At 36.2% G+C, this 20296-nt stretch overlaps 1 protein-coding gene and 1 non-coding gene across 3 annotated transcripts in view; one reads left to right on the top strand and one right to left on the bottom strand.

Moving 5' to 3' along the window:
- Positions 1–4418: 4418 nt before the first annotated feature.
- Positions 4419–20296, top strand: part of Vamp7 (vesicle associated membrane protein 7) — a 43768-nt gene continuing 27890 nt past the window's right edge. Inside the window, exons 1-5 of one of the 2 annotated variants that reach the window (XM_074064477.1) lie at positions 4419–4580; positions 11446–11535; positions 15387–15444; positions 17530–17667; positions 19901–19991. In XM_074064477.1, the coding sequence (XP_073920578.1) occupies positions 11507–11535; positions 15387–15444; positions 17530–17667; positions 19901–19991 (316 nt within the window). In that variant the 5' untranslated portion in view covers positions 4419–4580; positions 11446–11506. Of the gene's footprint in view, positions 4581–11445; positions 11601–15386; positions 15445–17529; positions 17668–19900; positions 19992–20296 lie in introns of both variants that reach the window. The other variant, XM_074064476.1, reaches the window with a different exon arrangement.
- LOC141419978 (U2 spliceosomal RNA) lies at positions 9986–10175 on the bottom strand. Its single transcript, XR_012444702.1, has one exon. It is a non-coding gene; the product is annotated as a U2 spliceosomal RNA (small nuclear RNA).

Genomic DNA, 20296 nt, shown 5'->3' with positions numbered 1-20296 from the left:
ATTCCCCTTTTCTTATTCTGCTTGCTGCTGTCTTGTGTAACAAAATCTTTGCCCACCTTCTATTTTGTGAATCATCTTGAAATTATCTTCACTGATAGATTTAAGAGTCCAGAACTGGGGGACAGAGTGATGAGCAGATGATCGCTCCCTCATTGAGATCCTCTTCAACCCCTCTCCAGTGACACTCTTACAAAAGTATTTCTCATTAAAGTTACCTGCACACCTTTGTGTGGAGGATGTAGTAATCGTCAATGTAGTGATCCTGTGCATCTAGGGATGTATGTGAATGAATTCCAGCTACAACTTTACATGGCACCCCAAACACTGCAACAATTTTGTAGTAGGAAGTAAGATGGGCAAATTTTAAAAATTGCATATCCTGATTTCATTTCCATTATACATGGCCTCACAACTTTCAAACACTCACTCTAAAACTTAACACAAAAATCATTACTTTTATATGCAAGCTACCTGAAGCTTTTGTTATTTTCTTTACAGCGAGCCACCATGGACACAGATTTGAAATAAAATAGAGGATGGTAGTAGGAGGAAAAAAAACATTGGAAATGCATTGGAGAGAGCAAAGATTGAAGAGGCAGACATATTATAGCTGGAGCTATAATGATTAAATGCAGTAACATATATCAATGTTAGATTCTATTTTTTATGGAACAAATATTAGATCTTGTCATTAGTATGCATTCTTTCAACAAAGTGTAATTGAGCACAAGCTCTGTGCTACCTTGAGGTATGCTACCTTGAGGAGATAAAAGTGGTGAACAGGAATAAAAATGTTCTTGCCTATATGGAATTTGTATTGTAGTGGGGTAAACAGACAATGAGCAAATAAACAATGAAAAATTATTTTGGTAACTATAAAGTTTGTATAAAAAAGAAAATATACAAAGTACGGCTAATGAGAAGCCAGTGACAGGGAAAGTCCATCTGAGGAGGAGCCATGAATGACAAGAAAATCTGAGAAGTGGCCATGTAAGCTTGAACATGAATGACAAGAAAAACATGGGCTCAGGTCTGGAGGATTTGCAGTCAATGCAGAGTATAGAGCTGATGTAAAACCTCAAAGTGAGAACATGGTTGGTCTGTTTTAAATTGGACAATCATGGCCTTGCTAGGCTATATTACGGTAACTTTGTGATAATTTATATGAGCATCTTTATCCTTGTCAAGAAAGAGTGAGGCATGGCAACATGTCCTGCTTATTTTCTCAGAAAAGTGATTGATGAACAAGATCAGCTTATGCACGGAAAGACAGTACCAGCTCCTTCGAACAATAAATAGTTGATTAAATATTGAAAGCTTTTTAGTCAAAATCCGTAAGTGAAAATGAGCCAAGGTGGAAAAAACTAAAGTCAAGTTACAGGCTTCTTTCATGGGGACACCAGTTTTGTGGTTTGCTATTCCATCAGAATATGGATTCTTTACATCAAATTAGAGAACCAGTAGACAGGAAATACCTGGATTTGATGCTTAGAACTTTGAATTGGAAGTATTCTTAATTTTCCATCCAAATTTTAAAGGCAGATAATTTCAAATCAGCACTTTCTTTCCTTTAGTTTCTTTGTTTCTTTTTTAATCTCTTAAACATAATCATTCAATACCTGATACCAGCATCTACCTCAAACTCATGGATATTCCTTAGTTTTTATTTGCTCATTGAGACAGCTTAATTAACCCTTTGTATGAAAGTTGATATCATTGCTGTTTTTAGAAACATCATTAGTCATTACTTTTGTTTGAACCTCTGTAATTTCTTGTTACATTTAAAATAAAATCCAAGTTTCTTTTTATGGATTACACTATTTCACAACAACCCCTGACCACAAGAAAGCAAGAGGGAATACAATTCCAAACATAGAGTGCTGATGTGAAGATTGTAATGCAGGAAGAAGCTTGATAAATTTGAGGGGTAGAAAGACCAGTGTGATCTCCTCTCCTTCCCCTCTCCCCTAACTTCCAATATGCTTCTGTTACACTAGCCTCATTTAATCTTCCCTCTTATCTTCTTGTGATTGATTTCTTTTTAGCCTTCAGGTTTCAGCTTAAAAGTTCTCTCTGAAGATATAACAAGATATAATCAAGGCCTTTCTTAGTTGTGCTAGATACATGGGCTTGTGCTAGAAATACAAATTTTGGATCGTGGATATTACTTTAGGAGAGAATATTTAAAAAGAGGAATAGAAAGACAAGTAATAGGACATGTCATAAAGCTCTCTGAAGAATCAACTCAAATGTTTATACAGGCTGAGAAGTCTCACAATCTATCATCTGCAAGCTGATATCCTGGGGAAGCACTGTAATTCAGTCTGATTCTGAATACGTGAGAAACAGGGTAGCCACTGATGTAAAATCCCCACTCTGGGTGTAGAATATGAGATGAAATACCCAACTCAAGCAGTGAGGCAGGAAAAGGGGGGCAAATTCATCCTTACATTTCCTTTTGTTCTATTCAGGCCTTCAATGGGCTGGATGATGGCCATTCACACAAGGGAGGGAAACCTACTTCACTGAGTCCACTGACTCAGATGCTAATATTATCCCAAAATACTCTGATAAACACACTCAGAAATAATGCTTAATCTGGAATTTCTGTGGCACAATCAAGTTGATAAAAAATGAACAGCCACCACATAGGAGCAGGCTTGTGTGTGGTGGAAGAATGTAGTGTGTGTGGTGGAAGAAGCAGGGTTAGGGTTCCTTAGAGTTAGTAGGAGAAGTAGATAAAGACCATATAATGAAGGGTCTTGAATTTCCAAGGAGATAGCCCATCCAAAGCTGAATGCAATAATCATTATATGGTAAACCCTGCACATATTAGAGTAGGACCATTTATTAAAGTGCCTTATGACCAGTACTATATTCTTGTTATGCTTAGAAACACACTGAGGAATCAAAAGGAGCAACTTGCACAAATTACCGCACCATTTGTTATTTTCCCTTTCTTTTTGTCTAAAGAAATTAAATAATAGTAAATGATTCATTATGATCTAATGAATATCTAATGAAGGAGAACTAATGACAAACATAATGCTTGCTCAATAATTGTCCCTGAATGCTTATTATTTGCTTGTCATTATTGCTCATTAATCATTGCAAAAATCCTTGAAGGCAGTTAATATGATTATCCTCATTTTAAAGATGAGAAAACTGAAGTTTGGTGAGATGAAATATTTAGGAGATACAAATAATATGGAATGCTCGTTGTCTACCTGTGAGCTTCGAAGGAATATAAGCTTTCAAAATGATGCCAAGTTTCTAGTGTGGGCAACTGACTGGATGGTTGTGCCATTCATTGAGATGGGATTTAGAGGAGATGGAAAAGTGAGTTTATAGGGGAGGGGAGAGTAGAAATGTATTGGGTTAATTGGGAACTCCTTTAAGTTTTAGGTGCCTGAAAAAGATGTCCAGTTATCATAAAATAGTTGACTCTGGATTACAGGAGTTTGGTCTGGGCTTCCTATATGTGAGATGACAGCCAAAGCAATGGGGATGGTTAATATCACCAGGAAGTGTTTGAAGAATAAGAAAACAAGGGAGCATAGGGCAGAGCCTTTGAACAAGAACATTTCAAAGGAAAATGAGCTGCCACGGAGGCAGAAGGAAAAGTTGGAGAATATAGTGTCTTGGGAGAAACTTTGAAAAATTAAGGGTTTCAAAAAAGAAGGGAATATCAAAGTAAAATCTTGCAGAGTTGAAGTATGGTAATGGCTGAACTGTTTTAGCAATAGTTTTGAGATGGAATGGAGAAGTGGGGAATGACTGCTAGCTTGTCCATGTGCAGTGAGGAAGTTTAGAGTGTGGGGTTGAGAAATGCGACTTTGGAATGTTTTAGATGAGAAATTTTGACAGTCTTTAAGCGCTGAAAATAAAAGAGCAAGTAAGCAGGGAGCCCAATTGATAAGAAAGATGAATTCAGCAGAGGAGCTAGACTGGTTTGATAAGAAGGAATAGGGATGTAAGGGGCCGGGTTTAGATCAAAGGAGAGTAGTTGTTTATTATTACTATTGTTATTGAAAAAGAATGGGGGAAATGATGGTGAGGGGTACAGGAAGTTCGAATTTTTCATGGCGAAAGTAGAGGGGCTTCCTGTCAGATGAATTCTGTTTTGTCTGTAAAGTAACACGCGACGTTACCTGCTGAGACTAAGCGGGGAGATGACAGAGAAAGTTCAACTCTTTTTTTATCCTGCAGACTCAATACTGGTAGATTCCTTGCATCCTGATTTCCCCCCGAACCTTCTACAGCATTTGACGTTGTTTACAAAGGGAGTTGACCTAACCTGTGACGGGAGGGGAAAAACTGAAGTCGGAACTACCACACCCATAATGCAGTATGCTTCAGTGTCGTAACAGGGGTTGAGAAAGTGCAGATCCCGCCCTACCGTCTGCTCCCATTGGAGGAGTGCTCACACTCCCAGGAGGCCACGCGTAGGCGGAGGCGCTTTACGCGGAAGTCAGCGGCGTCCGGTTCCATCCTTCTCTGGGTGCGGGCAGTGGGCGACCCTGGGCCGACCCGCGACCCTTGGTCACGAGCCCGTGTGCCCTCAGAGGGTGCCCGGACAGGTAAATGGAGTGGGGCGTTCTCTGCGGGAGGCGACGAAACGGCGGTGGAGGGAGGGCGGAGGTGTAGACTAGAAGGTGCTGGGGTGGAGGCAGTGCAAGGGTGACTTGGGTTTCTTTGGTGTCGACAGTTCCAGTTGTCGAGCCAGGTCCAGTTTTGAAGAAATGCGTTTTATGCCGCTGAAAAGGCCTCGAATTGTTGTCAGAACGCGTCAGTTAAGTTGTCATTACAGGATGGGGAAATATTAACTTTCCCTCATTCGCGTTTTGCGAGACCTTTCCATGGCTTTTGAATCTCTCCAGATAGCAGAGTCTTCTAAAAAGTCTGTGCGCTTACCCAGTGACGTCACTTTCTGCTTTATGTACTTCTGAGGGCTCGTGCTCTTTTGTGAGTTCCTAATCCCTTATACGCCCTTTTTTCACCTCCCAGTATTGACATTCTTCTTTCTCTTGAGTTCTAGGGGGAACTGTTACCTCCATTCAGACCTATTTTTTCAGTGTCAGGCCTGCGTGTTATTTTTATTGATGGCCAGTATCGATCAAATTGATCGTGTACTTGACTCTTCGATAAATACTTTATGTCTCTGTCTCCCATAACCCCAACGATCCAATCAATTATCAAGTCCTTTTCGTTCTATCTTATTAATTGTTCTCAACTACCTGTACACCAGCCTCCCACTTTTGATCCCAGAGGATACTGTCATGTTTGGAACATTTTTTCCCTTGGTTGGGAGCAGATCCATTCATATGTTTAACAAATATTTATTGAACACCTAATATGTACTACACACTCTTCTAAGTGCAGAGGAAGTGCTACCTGTAAATAAGACATGGAGGTCACTACTGTCAGGAAGTTACATGTTTGAGGAGCAGGGATAAACAAATCATCAATGTGATGGTATGTGTTGGTTAATGCAAAATACAAAAAAGATAGTTGAATTGACAGGATAGAACCCTATCCTGAGAAATTCAGAGGGATTGGGTGGGGTTTCAAGAATTGATCAGAAAAAATGTTTGTGGTATCAACAAGAATAATCTTGATCTGTAACCTGTTCTTTTCTCCTGTCATAGCAATGTTCTTCATTTTTTTTTCTGTCTCCTCCAAGGTCATTGCATCAGAATTAGTATTTTATCTGTCATTGGTTTAGTTCCTCCTAAGATCCCAGGCAGAGTTGGGGATTTGATTTTGATCAGCTCAACTGCCTTATTTGAATGTGAGAGTGTTTAGTAGTGAAAATATTCTTCTTGCCAGGTACGACTAAAGATAAAGTTATGTACCATTTGTAGTATATTTATAACCAAAATGCATTCAATATTCACTTGTTTATTCAACAAATAGTTGAGGGATATTACATGCTAGGTACTTTATGGAGCACTGGGAAAATAATGAGGGCAAACCAAACACTTTTGAACTCTCTTCCAGAGAGAAATAATACTAACAATATACTGAGGAAATTGCAAATGTAGGAATGAAACCTACATTCCTTCCTTCATCCAAGGTGAGACAATTACAGAATTTTAAGAAATCTGAATAATTGTGGACATTCTTAGAGTATTCATTCATTACACCTTACTTGTATTTGCTTTTGTCTCTCTCCCATTGTACCATGGCTCCCTTGAGTATAGAAGTCCCTTCTTCCTCAACTTCATATCTCCAGTGTCTACTACTTTGGCTGTCATAAAGTAAATCCTCAGTATGTATGTTTTTAACTGAAATAGACTTTCTCTTTGAACAAATTCAAGTGACTTAAGTCATATATCAGGGTAGTTTATTTACCCATCTTAGTTTGCTCTCATCTCTTGTGTCTTCTATTTTTCCATACTTCCCTCATACAATGACTTCCTATTTCCTCAGCATTTGTGCACCCCCTTAGTTCAACAGGTCAATTAATAGTATGCTCAAGATGTATGGGTGGAAGAATATCTGTTGTGTGTCTGTCCTTTGAAACATTATGCAATAAACTATTGCAAGAATTAACATAATCCATTCACGTTCAGTAATAGAAATGTGTTCTTTTTTATTTTGTATTAACTATCACTGTGCTGTATGAGTTAAATGCTTCCACTTCTTTGAATAGTTGCACAACCTTTGTTCATACCACACATTATGATACCATTTGGTTTCCACTTGCTACAAATACATCTTTGAGTAGCATTTTCTCCTGCCTGAAATATTAATTTGTTCTGCTGCACTATAATTTTCATAATGTTAGATAAGATTCTCAGCTCTTAAAGTCTATTCTATGTAGGTACCTTTCAATTTTAAATTATTACTACCAAGGACAAATTTTGTCTTTAAACTTATTAAAAATAAAGGAATGTGAGAGTGTTTGAGTCATGATTGTCATTATGATTTTAGGATGTGCCAGCCTAAGATCAAGTAGATATGCTTCCAAGGCATTAAAAATTAAACACTGTCAGTTTGGGGAATTTCTTGTTACCTATGCATTTATAAACATGATTGCAAATATAGCACTGAATTTTATGCCTTTGATTGCTTGTAAAGTATACATGTAGACAATCCAGAATAATCTTACACATTTTTAATGTTATCACAATAAAAAACACAATTAAAAACTTCTCAAAACACATGGACTTGAGTGTGAGGGACATTGATTTGGTGTTTTTCCTACTCCCCTGAAACTATTTTCAACCTCTACTTAAAAATGCTTCTAATGAGGAGGAGCATTTGCATTGTTGCTGTGCTATTTTGTTACTAACTTTTTTATATAGGTAATCTCTTACAAATGGATATATTCTGAAAGTTTCTTTGTAAGCTTATTGCTGAATAAAGAATGCTATACCATGACATTTTGGTTGTTATGCCAATCAGCAGCTTTTTATTAACTTTTAATTTAGTGGACTCCAAGATCTTTCCCCATACTCCCTCCATAAAGTGTGTCTAGCGTTCTCATTTGGGTTCACTGACCACATATCTTTCAGAGAATCTTGGCAACTGGAGCAAAAATATCTTTTACTTGGAAACTTAATACAGTAGGAATAGGCTTTTCCAACTCCAAACTATTTCAGGTTGCCTTTCTGGCCCATAGTTCTAAGGAGAGGCCTGTAATATGAGGAAAAAGATTGATGAGAGGTTTTGGGAAGAGAGCAAGGGAAGTTGGAGTGATGTGAATTATATGGGAGAAGGGAGAGTAGGACTGATTTGGGAGGAACAGTTTCTAAAATGGGGGTTCATTGTACAGTGAATTGGGTTCTCCAAAAAGCTATATTGAAGTCCTGACTCCTGATACCTATGAATGGGGCCTTATTAGGGTCTTTGCATATGTAATTAAAGTTAGAACGAGGTCGTACTGGAGTAGAGTGGACCCTTGATCCAATATGAGTGGTGTCATAAAAGAAGAGACATAGAATGTTATAGGAAGACACAAATACACAAAGAGAATACCATGTGACTATAGAGTCAGATTGAAGAGCTATAGCTGCAAGCCAAGGAACACAAAGAATAGCAAACTACCAGAAACTAGGAAGAGACAAAGATTCTCCCTTACAGATTTCAGAGAACTGTGGCCCTACCAACACCTTGATTTTGGACTTCTGGCCTTTAGAACTGTGAGATGATACATTTTTGTTGTTCTAAACCACCTGGTTTTGGGTTTGTTCCTGCAGCCAACAGGATAACCAATACAGGATTCTTAGCAGGAATGAAGCAGAATTAAGATGATGGCTCTTGAACCAAATAGGAAATGGGGGAGGAATAGTATTGAGATAGGGCTTTCTTTTTTCTTTTTTATTCCACTATCTCTTTTGCTTCTCTTTCTGGCATGTTTTCATTCTTTTTCTTTATGAATATTATACTTTCATAGCATTATGTGGTTTATTAGGTACGGGCATACTGCTAAAAATTAGCAGAGCCAGGTTTTCTGAGTTCAAATAGTGTTCTTTCTGCCACAGTTGTTTTTGTTATCCCAATAGTCATCATGTTATTACGTATTTAACTGCAAAAAAGTTACAGTTGGGGCAGGTGAGACTTGATTATAGATGGGGTTTTTAGCAGTATAGGACAGAGGAAGAAATTCTTACTAGTGACATCTGGAAAGAAAGTTAAATTTCTGCTGCTGTGTACTCAGTGTTGAAGAGTCAGTGATTTTTAATTAGGGACTACCTGTATTGAAAAATAAACCATTTCTGCATCTCTGTAACTTATATCTGTTTGTCCTTGTTTAACTCATATTCCAGGTGACAATACTGTATATAAACTTAAAAATTGCTGCCATATTCCCTTTTCTTTTTCATGTTAGATTCTCTAGTTCCCCCAGCCGTTCTTTATTATTATTATTCATTTATTCACATGTGCATACATTGTTTGGGTCATTTCTCCCCCTGACCCCATCCCCCACCTTCTCGCCCCCTCCCCCCTCACTTCCAGACAGAACCTGTTCTGCCCTTATCTCTAATTTTGTGCAAGAAAAGACATAAGCATAATAAGGAAGACAAAGTGTTTTTGCTAGTTGAGTTAAGGATAGCTATGCAGAAATATTCCTAGCATTGCTTTCATGTATATGTGTGTTACAATCCATGTTGATTCATCTCTAACTGATCTTTACACTGGTTACTGATCCCCTTCTCATGTTAACCTCTGTTGCTTTAAGGTTTCTGTATTAGTTCCTCTGGAGTGGGGACATCAAACACTTTCATGTTTTGGGTTTTCTACCTATTCCTATATCTCCCTTATGTGCTCTCCCCTTGTCATGTGATCCAAGTCCAACCACATTGCCGCATTTGCCCTAGATCTAAAGTCCGCATATGAGGGAGAACATACGATTCTGAGCCTGGCTAACCTCGCTAGAATGATGTTCTCCAGTTCCATCCATTTACTTGCGAGTGATAAGATTTCATTCTTCTTCATGGCTGAGTAAAATTCCATTGTGTATAAATACCACATTTTCTTGATCCATTCATCAGTAGTGGGGCATCTTGATTGTTTCCATAACTTGGCTATTGTGAATAGTGCTGCAATAAACATGGGTGTGCAGGTGCCTCTGGAGTAACCTGTGTTGCATTCCTTTAGGTATATCCCCAGGAGTGGGATTGCCCCAGCCATTCTTGAGATAACACAGTCTCCAGGTCTTTCAGCCGTACTGTCTCCTTTCTGCCCAATCTTGAGATACTGAGAACTGAATTCAGTCTAACCAGCACATAGTTTAATGGCAACAGTATTTAAAGAGATCAAGGCACCCTATTTCTTACTGTAATTTAAGTGTACGTAAACATTTTAAGCAATTACCTCATGTTGATTCATAATTAATTATGAATTTATGATCCACTAAAACAATAGATCATTTTTTGTTGCAAAACTGTGTTCTTCTGAAGCTGCACAGGGACTGAAGCTGCTACTTTTTCATCTTTCTGTCTGGGGACCATATGATTTCTTTTTTTAAAGTCCCTTGAAAGGGTGTACCAGTCCTGGTGGTACTGCAATACCAGGTTGATGCATGGAGTGGATAGAGCAAGCTCCTATTCCATCTCCCTGCTCCAAAAATCCATCTAATAGATTGTCCTTGGATAGAGAATATTTCAGATATTAACTGATAAGAACAGATTCTACACTTGATCTTATCCAAAAGGCCAAGAAGTGAGGTTCTATAGGATTTCTTATCTCTGTTTCTCTTGGTCTTTTTGTTTTACTTTACTGTATGTCTCCTTGACTCCAAGCAGTGGGCTCCTCCACCTCAGGCTTACAGAATCAGAATTTTAGGAGATTATGGCAAGAATTTGAATTTTTAGTGAGTGATGGTCATTCTGGTACCCAAGAAGATTTGTATTCTGAATACAGTTTTAGAACCACTGGTGTATTGGGTGAAAATGAGCATTCTAACAAATAATATTAGGTTGAAGAATTTTATCTGTTCATCTGTGTAAGTTCATGCCATTAAATAAGGGAAACTGATCTGTGACATGAAAAAAATAGTACATATTCACAGCCAAACATAAGAAAAATAATCTTAAACTCATTCCATATAGTTTTATTAATGCTTTATGACAGATATTACTATCATAATTTATAAAATGGGGTTACTTTCACTTTGTTTCTATTACAGAGAATGTCTTTTTAAAAAATATTAGCATATAATAGGTGTACAGGGGGATACCTTGTGGTATTTACATATGTGCTTACAATGTATCTTAGTTAGATTTACCCCATCTTTAAGTAGTGTACTATATAGGCACGATCAGATTCTATAATCAAATCATACTGCCTGGGTTTAAATTGCATCTCTGTTATTAGCTCTGTAATTTGTGGGAAATTAGTTATCTGTGTCTCAGTTTCCTTATATATAATAAGCATGCCATCATAGTGTATAATCTCATTCAGTTATGAGGATTAAATGAGTTAATAATTCTTAAATACTTAAGTTGGTATCTGTCACATAATGAGTACTTAATAAATATGGGCTATTGTTATTGGTGATAGCTGTCTTTTTGAATCTAGAGTCTAATTTCTGTTAAACTGTTTTCCTATGATAAATTCTCCGGATCTCTTTGCTATCTATCGTTATTGCTTTTCAAAATGATATTAGTTTGTGCTGCATAACTTATATATGCAACCTGTCTATCACTGTTAATGAGTGTCAGTGTGGCTTAGGTTGTAAGCTTCTAGAAAACTGTGAGTGACCTTGTCGTACTTCCTTTCCCCCTTGGTGCTGGGGATCAAATCCAGGGCCTCATGGATACTAAGCACACTTTCTGCCACTGAGTTATGCTACCAGCTCCTTTTATTAATTTTCATGTTATAGTGTTCTGTTCAATACTTTATATCTTAAGGTGGATGTTGATAAATGATAGTTACTTTTGAAAGATCGTGTCAAAGAAATATTCTAAAATCTGTGTGTTTTTTTCCTTATAATAGATCGAAGCCATGGCCATTCTTTTTGCCGTTGTTGCCAGGGGAACCACTATTCTTGCCAAACATGCTTGGTGTGGAGGAAACTTCCTGGAGGTGACAGAGCAGATTCTGGCTAAGATACCTTCTGAAAATAACAAACTAACGTACTCACATGGCAAGTGAGTTCTTCTCTGCATGTGGTAGAGGGAAGAAAGGAATTCTGTTGTAATTAGAACAGCAGATAACTAGAAAACAAGCTTCTAGTTTGTTTCTAGTTTCTGAATAAGCTGACAGAAAAGTAACCTTCACCATCTTAGAAAATGTCTGGTTTTATTACTTATAAACTTAACTTGTGATTATTTTATTCTATCATCGAAGTGATATTATGGAAATGTTAGATATAAAAATTACTATGGAGTTCTGGGATATGTGAAATGATACTGATAATATAATAATATTCTTTTGTTCCTTCTTTCACTAAGTATTAGCTATTACTAGGCATGTTGCTTGGTGATGGTGACATAACAAGAAATGTAGCATTTTGCCCTCAGAGATTATAGGTTAACAAAGGAAGCAGTCAAATCCATTGATAAGTATAGTAGAGGGTGGGAGTTAGTGGGTCGGTGGGTAGTTGAATAGATAGAAGAACAGTAGGTAGAGAATTAATTAAGGCATGCAATAATATTTAAGGAACTCTATGTTGTTCTTTGTGACTGTTACTCCAGATGGTGAAGATAATGCTAGAAGGATAAGTAGCAGAAAACTCATGTAGGTCCTTATAAGGCATGTTAAAGTTTGGACTTTACCCTGTGGGCAGTGGGAAGGCATTCAAAGTTTTAGGGTGTAATACCTTTTGCTTTAGAAAAATCACTCTTATGGCTTATTGGAAAGATCGCAGATAGGAAATCTTAGTAATCCTATTAACAATGCCTCAACCTTCCTCATTGATGCTTAAAAATCTTTTGTTACCTAACCAATCCTTATTTCCTTAGTTCTTATCTCAGGAGATCCTTATTACTTTTTAGGGCTAATCCCTTTTACAATTTAGTCTAAGCTACTCTGAGGAAGACTCCAAGTTGGAGAATGTAAATGAGAGAGCCCAGATATGAATGGTTCAGAGCCTGTGGGGTGGCTCTACCATTTTCAATTAGTGTTTTCCAACTTTGGCTAAGGCACATTCTTTCAGTTCTTGTTACATCCCAGTGTTTGCCTAGTATTTTTAAAGGCAAGGCCCAGAAGTGGACTGAACATTTTATCATTTCAGAAATTTCTGCTTACATTTTATTGTTTACTGTGTAGTCATGTGGCTAACCTAGCTAGAAAAGGGGCTAGAAAATTTCATCTCTGGCTGTATGGTCATATGCTTAAGTAAAACTCTGTTACTCTGGAGGAATTTATAGAATATCAGGGGGATGACTTGCAGTTTTATGTTCTGCACTAAACATAAACTAAATGACAAGTCATATGTTTCCCCTTCTCCTTCAGTCCAACCCTATAAACAATAGTGAAATAAGAACAGTATCACCAGAGTAAGAGTTAGAAACTCTCATTTGGAAAAGGGAAGAACAAGAAACATACAGAAGTCACAACGATTTCAAAGATTCTGTTCTTACTAAGGAATGGTCAGTGGTTCTGCTGTCTTGGAGAAACTCCCTCATCTTTTCTCCTTGACTCCTGCCCTTGTTCTACAGGAGGTTTTTCCTGGTCCTTTATCCTTTTGGGCTACATCCAAAATGGGTGTTATAGAATATAGCATCTGTGGAAACTGTGTAGATTTTATAGTCTGTTTTCTATAATGTGTTTTTGGGCCCCAAAAATTGCTATAGGGGTAAATAATCTGTCTCTTCAAGAATTTTTTAGGCTTACTTTGTGTGTTTCTAGTTAGTTCCTAGGAAAATGGTCAGGAAAAACATGGTATTCTTTCAGAGGAAGGAAGAAAATATATCTTCCACTCATATTTTATGAGGTAGAATTTAGTAACATAGTTTCATCTAGCTACAAGGAAGGCTAGAATAATTACGAAGTCAATTTTGGTAAAAGAAAGTGTTATCTGTCTGCTGTGCTTCTCCACCTGGGTCCTAATCTAGTCCTCCCCTGTATCATACAGAGTGAGACTGTATCACTAAGATTTTTTTCTTTTTAACCTTCTACCTTGGTTTTTGTCCTGTCATCATGTTTCATCAATTTCAATAAAATGTCTTTTATTACTGTACACCAAAAGAAGAAAGACCATTTTACTTATGTTGAAAACTTTTCCTTTGAAATCTGTTCTTGCTATTCCTTTCTTCTTTAACAGCACCACTGGCCACTCAACTGGCTAAGCCTAAAACTTCAGAATTATATTTGGCTTCTTCACCAGATCCTTGCCATTCTCCTACAAGAAGTTTTTCAATCCCTTTCTCTTCTAGCTCCCCTTTCCCTTGTGTTTCAGTACTATAGTCCTTGGTTTTGTTCTTCAGCCGTACTTAGCAACTTACGGTTCACTGCTAGGTATTTCTCTCTTCCTAGTCTTTGCAATAGTTCTTGCCTTTTGTTGGAATATATTTATTATACTTAAGTTTTTTAAAACTTGATTTTTTCTTCCCAGGCTTAGATATTTCCTTTTTTAGAAAATCCTAAATGCCAGGACTTAGTTAGGTACCCCCTTTGGTGTATCTACATATCATTTAGTATTTGTTCATATTGTAGCACTTGTCACACTGTATTATAACTGCACTATTGATTATGTCTGTCCCCTGACTGTAGACTCCCTGATGGTAGGGATCATACCTTGATATTTTCTGTAGCTTGTGTATCAAATAACTTTTAAGTCTGGTTTAAGAGAAATTAATCTTATAGGGAAATGATGACTTCTATTTGGACCTGTTAGGTTTAATTGGTATGTCCAGTTGGATATGTCTAATGGACAGTAGCATATGCAGGACTAAAGCTTAGGAAATAAGTCTTATATCTAAATTTTGAGAATCATTACCAGATCTGATAATGTTCTCCCCCAGGGTAAAACCTTTTAAAGCTTGTTCATTGTTCTCAGGACAGTGTACAATGTGGTTTTTAAAATCTTGTATAACCTGATATCTGCTTACTTCTCCAGTGTCATCTGTGCAGGCAGTTAATTTTTTCTGCACATTCTGTACTCTAGTTTTGTAAATGGAGATTACTTTTCTATATCCATTATTTGCTCTTTTTATCACCAGGCCCATATGCTTACTGGTTACTTACTGTAGAACACTCTTTGCTGACTCTGCATTGCCATCTCTTACTTATTCTTCAGATGTCAGACCAAGCATCACTTTTTCCAGGAAGCCTTTTCTGTTACTCTTTCATAATTCTCTATTAACTCTTTCATAATTCTCTATTAACTCTTTCATAATTCTCTATTACCTGTCTCCTCTATGTCCCCACAGCACCACATACTGCCTTTAGCTTCCTCATCATCCTGTTTGCCATGTTGTACTATAATTACTTGCACTGTGATCCCCGGCAAGGCAGGGACTGATGGTTTTACATTTGTGTATCCTCAGTATCTAGCACAGTAACTGGATCAATGTAGATACTCAAATGTTATTGTTGAGAATTTGGTAGAAAAGGTATTTGCTTTGCAATCTTAGGAAAAGCAAAGAAAACTATGTGGCCCATTGGGGATTAATTTTAATTGTGTTTCTCTTCTAAGATGCCTTCTCTTGTTCAGGATTTAAGAGTCTAATTATGCTTTAGCAGCTGTCATTTTAATGGGTTAGGGTTATGCTTTTGTACTACGTAGCTAGGTTAGAGAATTTCTTTTAATTTCTTGTTAATTTCTATCAGTTTAACTTGATAGAAACATGTGTATGAGGGAGAGGAGGACAAGAATGGATTGTATTTATAAATAATATGCAGTACTGAACTTGCTTATACATAGATAGAGGGTAGAAGTGAAAGAGGTATTGCTTATAACCACAGTAAGTTTTGTATCTTCTGTTCCACAGTTACTTGTTTCATTACATCTGCCAAGACAGGATTGTATATCTTTGTATCACTGATGATGTAAGTAACTTGAAGACATTGCTATTTCATTGTGTTTAGTGTTAATAAGTCAGTTCTTGATGCAAACTTTGTATAGCTGGAATTTTTTTTCTATAGTTTGTGTTTGTTAGATAGAGTAGCATATGACAAAAATTTGATACCTGAATATGTACAAATTAGCTCAATTTAGGTAGATTTTTATCTTAATCTCTTGGGACTTCTACATATATCCTATTCTATAATGAGAATTGGTATTAATGATTCTTTGGTATCATAGCTTCTCAAAACTCTTTAATTGGAATGTTAAATAGATTGTTTCATTCCTCCAGTCAATAGTTAATGAATTTGTAATGTATGTGGATTTTAAATAAAACCAAATCACAATGCATTATAGTCAGCTATGTAAACTTGTAGTTTATATTAGTTTTTTTGAGTATTTGTTGGCTCTAGACACAACATGCTCAGTAACTTAGTGACATCATCAACAAATTTTCTCTTTTCCTCAGTATCAGTTCTTCCCAAATTATTTTTATGGTTGCCTGGAGCTACATACTTATTTATTCATGAAGAAATGTTTCTCAGATGTGTGCCATCCTCTTTCAAAGTGAACTTCCTTTCATGTCTTACTGGCCACATGCTTATTTCTAAACTGTTCACTAGCAAAAGTCATGGAATTTGGCATGATTGCCATAGATCAGGGTTCCTTTTTTTGGGCATGCTCAGAAGGTTGATAAATGTGTGAAATACAGCACATATAGTTCTAAACAAAACTGATTATACTAAAATATGTATTTATAATATTCAGTATATTTAAAATGATATAATAATGGATATAATTTTTAAAACATTTTATTAGCATATATTAATTGTATTAGGGAGGATTCATTGTGACATTTCCATATGTGCTTACAATGTACCTTGGTTAGATTCACCCCTCCATCATTCTCCATTATTCTCCCTTATCTCCTTCTCCAAGTTCTTAAAACAATTTCAACAGGTTTTCTTATTCTGTTTTCATACAAGTATGTTTAAGTATTTTCATACAAGTATGTTAACCATATTTGCCCTTCTTCACCTTCTCCATTCATCCCTCTCACACTAGAATCCACCCCTGAACAGGGCCCACTTTATATTTGTGTCTTCATGAATATGCTTGTTTATTAACATCTCATCAACAAGATGTAATCATGAGTCTAATAATAGTAATAATAATAGTTTTGAAATGGTGATGAGTATAAACTTCCTTAATATATCAATTACTGGGATGGTACCTGAAAAAAAATTCAAAGGTACCTTTTTTTTTAACAAAGTTAAAGGAACTTCTTACTACTCCTCTACATTTATAATTGAAATTTAAAGACTGGTGAAGATAACAATGCAAGTTGTTTTCTATCCAGGTACAAGTACCCCTTGAACTTTGGCCATTGACTCCAGTTTAAGAATCCTTTGTTTAGATTAAACATCTTAGGTGAAATTTTTAGCCATGGTTTTACAATATTTTCTACAATCACAAAAAAAGTCCAGCTATATCTGAAATGACTGATGTGAAAGAGCTTGGAGTAGATGAAAAATATCAAAAGATCTGGAATGTTCAGGGTTGAATCTTTCTTGAGCTATAATTTGATAGACATACACAATCACACCCACTTTTTGACTGATTGGAACTAGACAAGCATGTCACTTGAGCTTTTCAAATGTATCACCACTATTGGAAAATACAAATTCAAAGTTTATGTCAATAGCATTTTTGTATGTGAAAGACTGCACTATTATGCATTTGCCAAACATCTTATTCTGGACCTTCTAATAGATCCTATGAAAGATAGGGAGGAATTAAAATCCAATTCCTAACCTCAAGACATCGATAAGCTAGGTACCATTATCTTCAGTTAGCAGTAAGCAGACATGTTTGGATTTGATGCTCAACTCTTTCATTTACTTGACATTTGCAAGTTAGTGACTTTTCAGTCTTTTCTTCCTTATCTGTGAAATAGGAACAGTGCTTGTTCCTCTCATATAGTCATTGCTCAGTACTTATTATTGTTAACCTGCTGTGTCACCTTTGTTTACTTTGTAAATATGAGTTCTGTGTTCATTGCTTTTCAGGATTTTGAACGTTCCCGAGCCTTCAATTTCCTGAATGAGGTAAAGAAGAGGTTCCAGACAACTTATGGTTCAAGAGCACAGACAGCACTTCCATATGCCATGAATAGTGAATTCTCAAGTGTCTTGGCTGCGCAGCTGGTAAGGTCTTTCTCAGGATATAGTGTTTTGATTTATATTTTCTTTTTTATTACCTTAAATCACCATGAATATATGGGGTCCTGATCTGCAGTATACTTTGTTGATTGTTTTATTATAAGCCAACATAATAAAACCTCCTTATTAAAACTGTAGAGGGGATATTTTAGGGTTAAAAGATAATAATTGGTGATCTTCATTATCAGCAATGGTCAGAGCATCTCAGGATTAGGAAGAACATGAAAGTCATATATTTCGACTGCCTAGCTATTGCTTAAATCCACTGAACATGGCCAAATGGCTTTTTAACCTGTACATAAACTTTCTACTCATTCATGAGGTATGTTTATATTTTGGAACACCTCAAATTAATCATTTGAAATTTTATCTAGATAAATCCCTAATTGCCATCTCAGTGATGTTTTACTTATGCATGTAAATAAATGTATACATCTATATCCTTTTAAAATACCACCATATTCAAGACAGAAGGCATTTCCATTGCCCTAAATTTTCCTTTATGTCTCTTCCCAGTCAGTCCAGTCCCCACTCTCTGCTTTTGGCAACCACTGTCTATTTTCTGTCATTGTAAATTAGTTTTGTCTTTTCTAGAATTTCCTATAAATAGAATCATACAGTATGTATTCTTATGTGTTTTGCTTGTTTTGGCCAGTGTAAGGTTTTTGATATTCATCCATGTTATATGAATTAGAAGTCTGTTTCCTTTTGTGCTGAGTAGTGTTGCATGCATACAACCGCAATTGCTTTATCCATTTACCTGTTCCTAGATATTTGGGTTGCTTTCAGTTTTCAACTGTCATGAGTAAAGCTGCTATGAATCTACACATACCAGTCCTTGTGAGGACATGTTTTTATTTCTCTTTGATAAATACCTAGGAATGGAATTGCTGGGTCACATGGTAAGTGATATGTAATTTATCACACCTTTTTCCAAAGTGATTGTACCATTTTACATTCTCAACAGTAGTTCCAGTGTTTTTTGCATCCTTGCCAACACTTGTGTCTGTCTTTAATTTTATTTACTTTAATGGGTTTGCAGTGTTATCTCATTGTGTTTTTAATTTGCATTTTCATGATGACTATTGATGTTGAACACCCTTTAAAAGCTTACCTTTTATCTGTGAGACTATTTGAGTACAAAGATAATCACTTCTAGTTATGATTTTATTGTGAATGTGGAATAAAGGCACTTGTAATTGAATACTTTCATTTCTTCTATAAGTGTACTTTTTAATATTCTTTTTGAGTATATGTGGATGTATACGTATACTTCATTCCTCTGGAAATGAAGTCCTTTTAAATTACTTACTTATAAGCCTTTATTATTCAAGCAGTGGTTTGTTTTGTACTCCCCACTGGGAAATGTTTATATTTGTGAAGCTGTTCAAAACACCATCAAAAAAAGTATACCAGTGCACAGTTAAAACCAAATAGGGTCAGGTGGCAGCAAAACTTTCAAATTAGCCAGTTTGTCATTAGCTCCAGAGTTTTGTGTGACTCTTTGAACAACCTGTGCCAGTTTCCTCATCTGTAAGCAGAGAGAAAGCATCTTCATCATAGTTTTGGGGTAGATTGAATAATATTCTTTATTGGAAGCCTTTAGCATAGTGAAGTAGTTGGGGCATTGAGTATTAAATACGCCACAGTCCTTCGCTATGGAAAATAATTTAAACATATGTATTATCATCAGTAACTTCAATTCTAGATCCTATGAGGAACCAGTGAAAATAGAAAGCATGCTGTGATCTTAGGAGATAGAAGAAAAGATGCTAAGAAACTGAGTATGCTTCTGTCTCATTACACCTAAGAAGTGAGGAACAACTTAGGGTGCCTTTTCCTTGTCCTGTCCCCCCCTGCCCCAACTACAGTCTTCCTTTTTCTCCTTCCTTCCTTGTGTGAGCATAGATTCCATATCCCCTCACTTTTGCCCCAAAATCTCAGATGTGTATTTGGTACAGTATAATACATTACAGTTAATTTTATTTAAAATAAGATGATATTTTAATACTATAATATTTACTTTTCATATGGAAGTACTTTTTGCTTTCAGTATTTTCCCTTAGGTCTGATAACCAGTAAAGTGACATGTATCTTTATATAATACAGATACAATTTTCTAGTATTCCTCCATATAAATTATCATTCCTCTTATTTTTTGTTTTCCTATTGTAAATAATGTCTGGGTACTATCATTTAAAACTTATTTTCTTAATAGAAGCATCACTCGGAGAATAAGGGCCTAGACAGAGTGATGGAAACTCAAGCCCAAGTGGATGAACTGAAAGGAATCATGGTCAGAAACATAGGTATGTTTTAATGGCATAGTTTCATTAATGTGTACAATAATAACAATTCTGGATTGGAGTCAAATTATTCTAGAGAAGCTGAGACAACACTTCTATATTCTCACTATTGGAAGCTATTTGTCAACTGATATATGGAGGTTACTTACCTATGCTACTGTCTGCTTGTATGAATGGTTTCTTCTTAGTACTTGTGACTATTCTTTACTTTAAGTTTGTTAGTCTTCTTAACAGGACTAATATCCAAAAACCTTAATGAGAGTTTAGCAGTTTAAAATAATTTTGTTAGTTTTGTCTAGAGATACCCA

Source organism: Castor canadensis, chromosome X (assembly GCF_047511655.1).
Source record: "Castor canadensis chromosome X, mCasCan1.hap1v2, whole genome shotgun sequence".
Taxonomy (NCBI): domain Eukaryota; kingdom Metazoa; phylum Chordata; class Mammalia; order Rodentia; family Castoridae; genus Castor; species Castor canadensis.
This window is presented reverse-complemented; position numbering and strand designations above follow the sequence as displayed.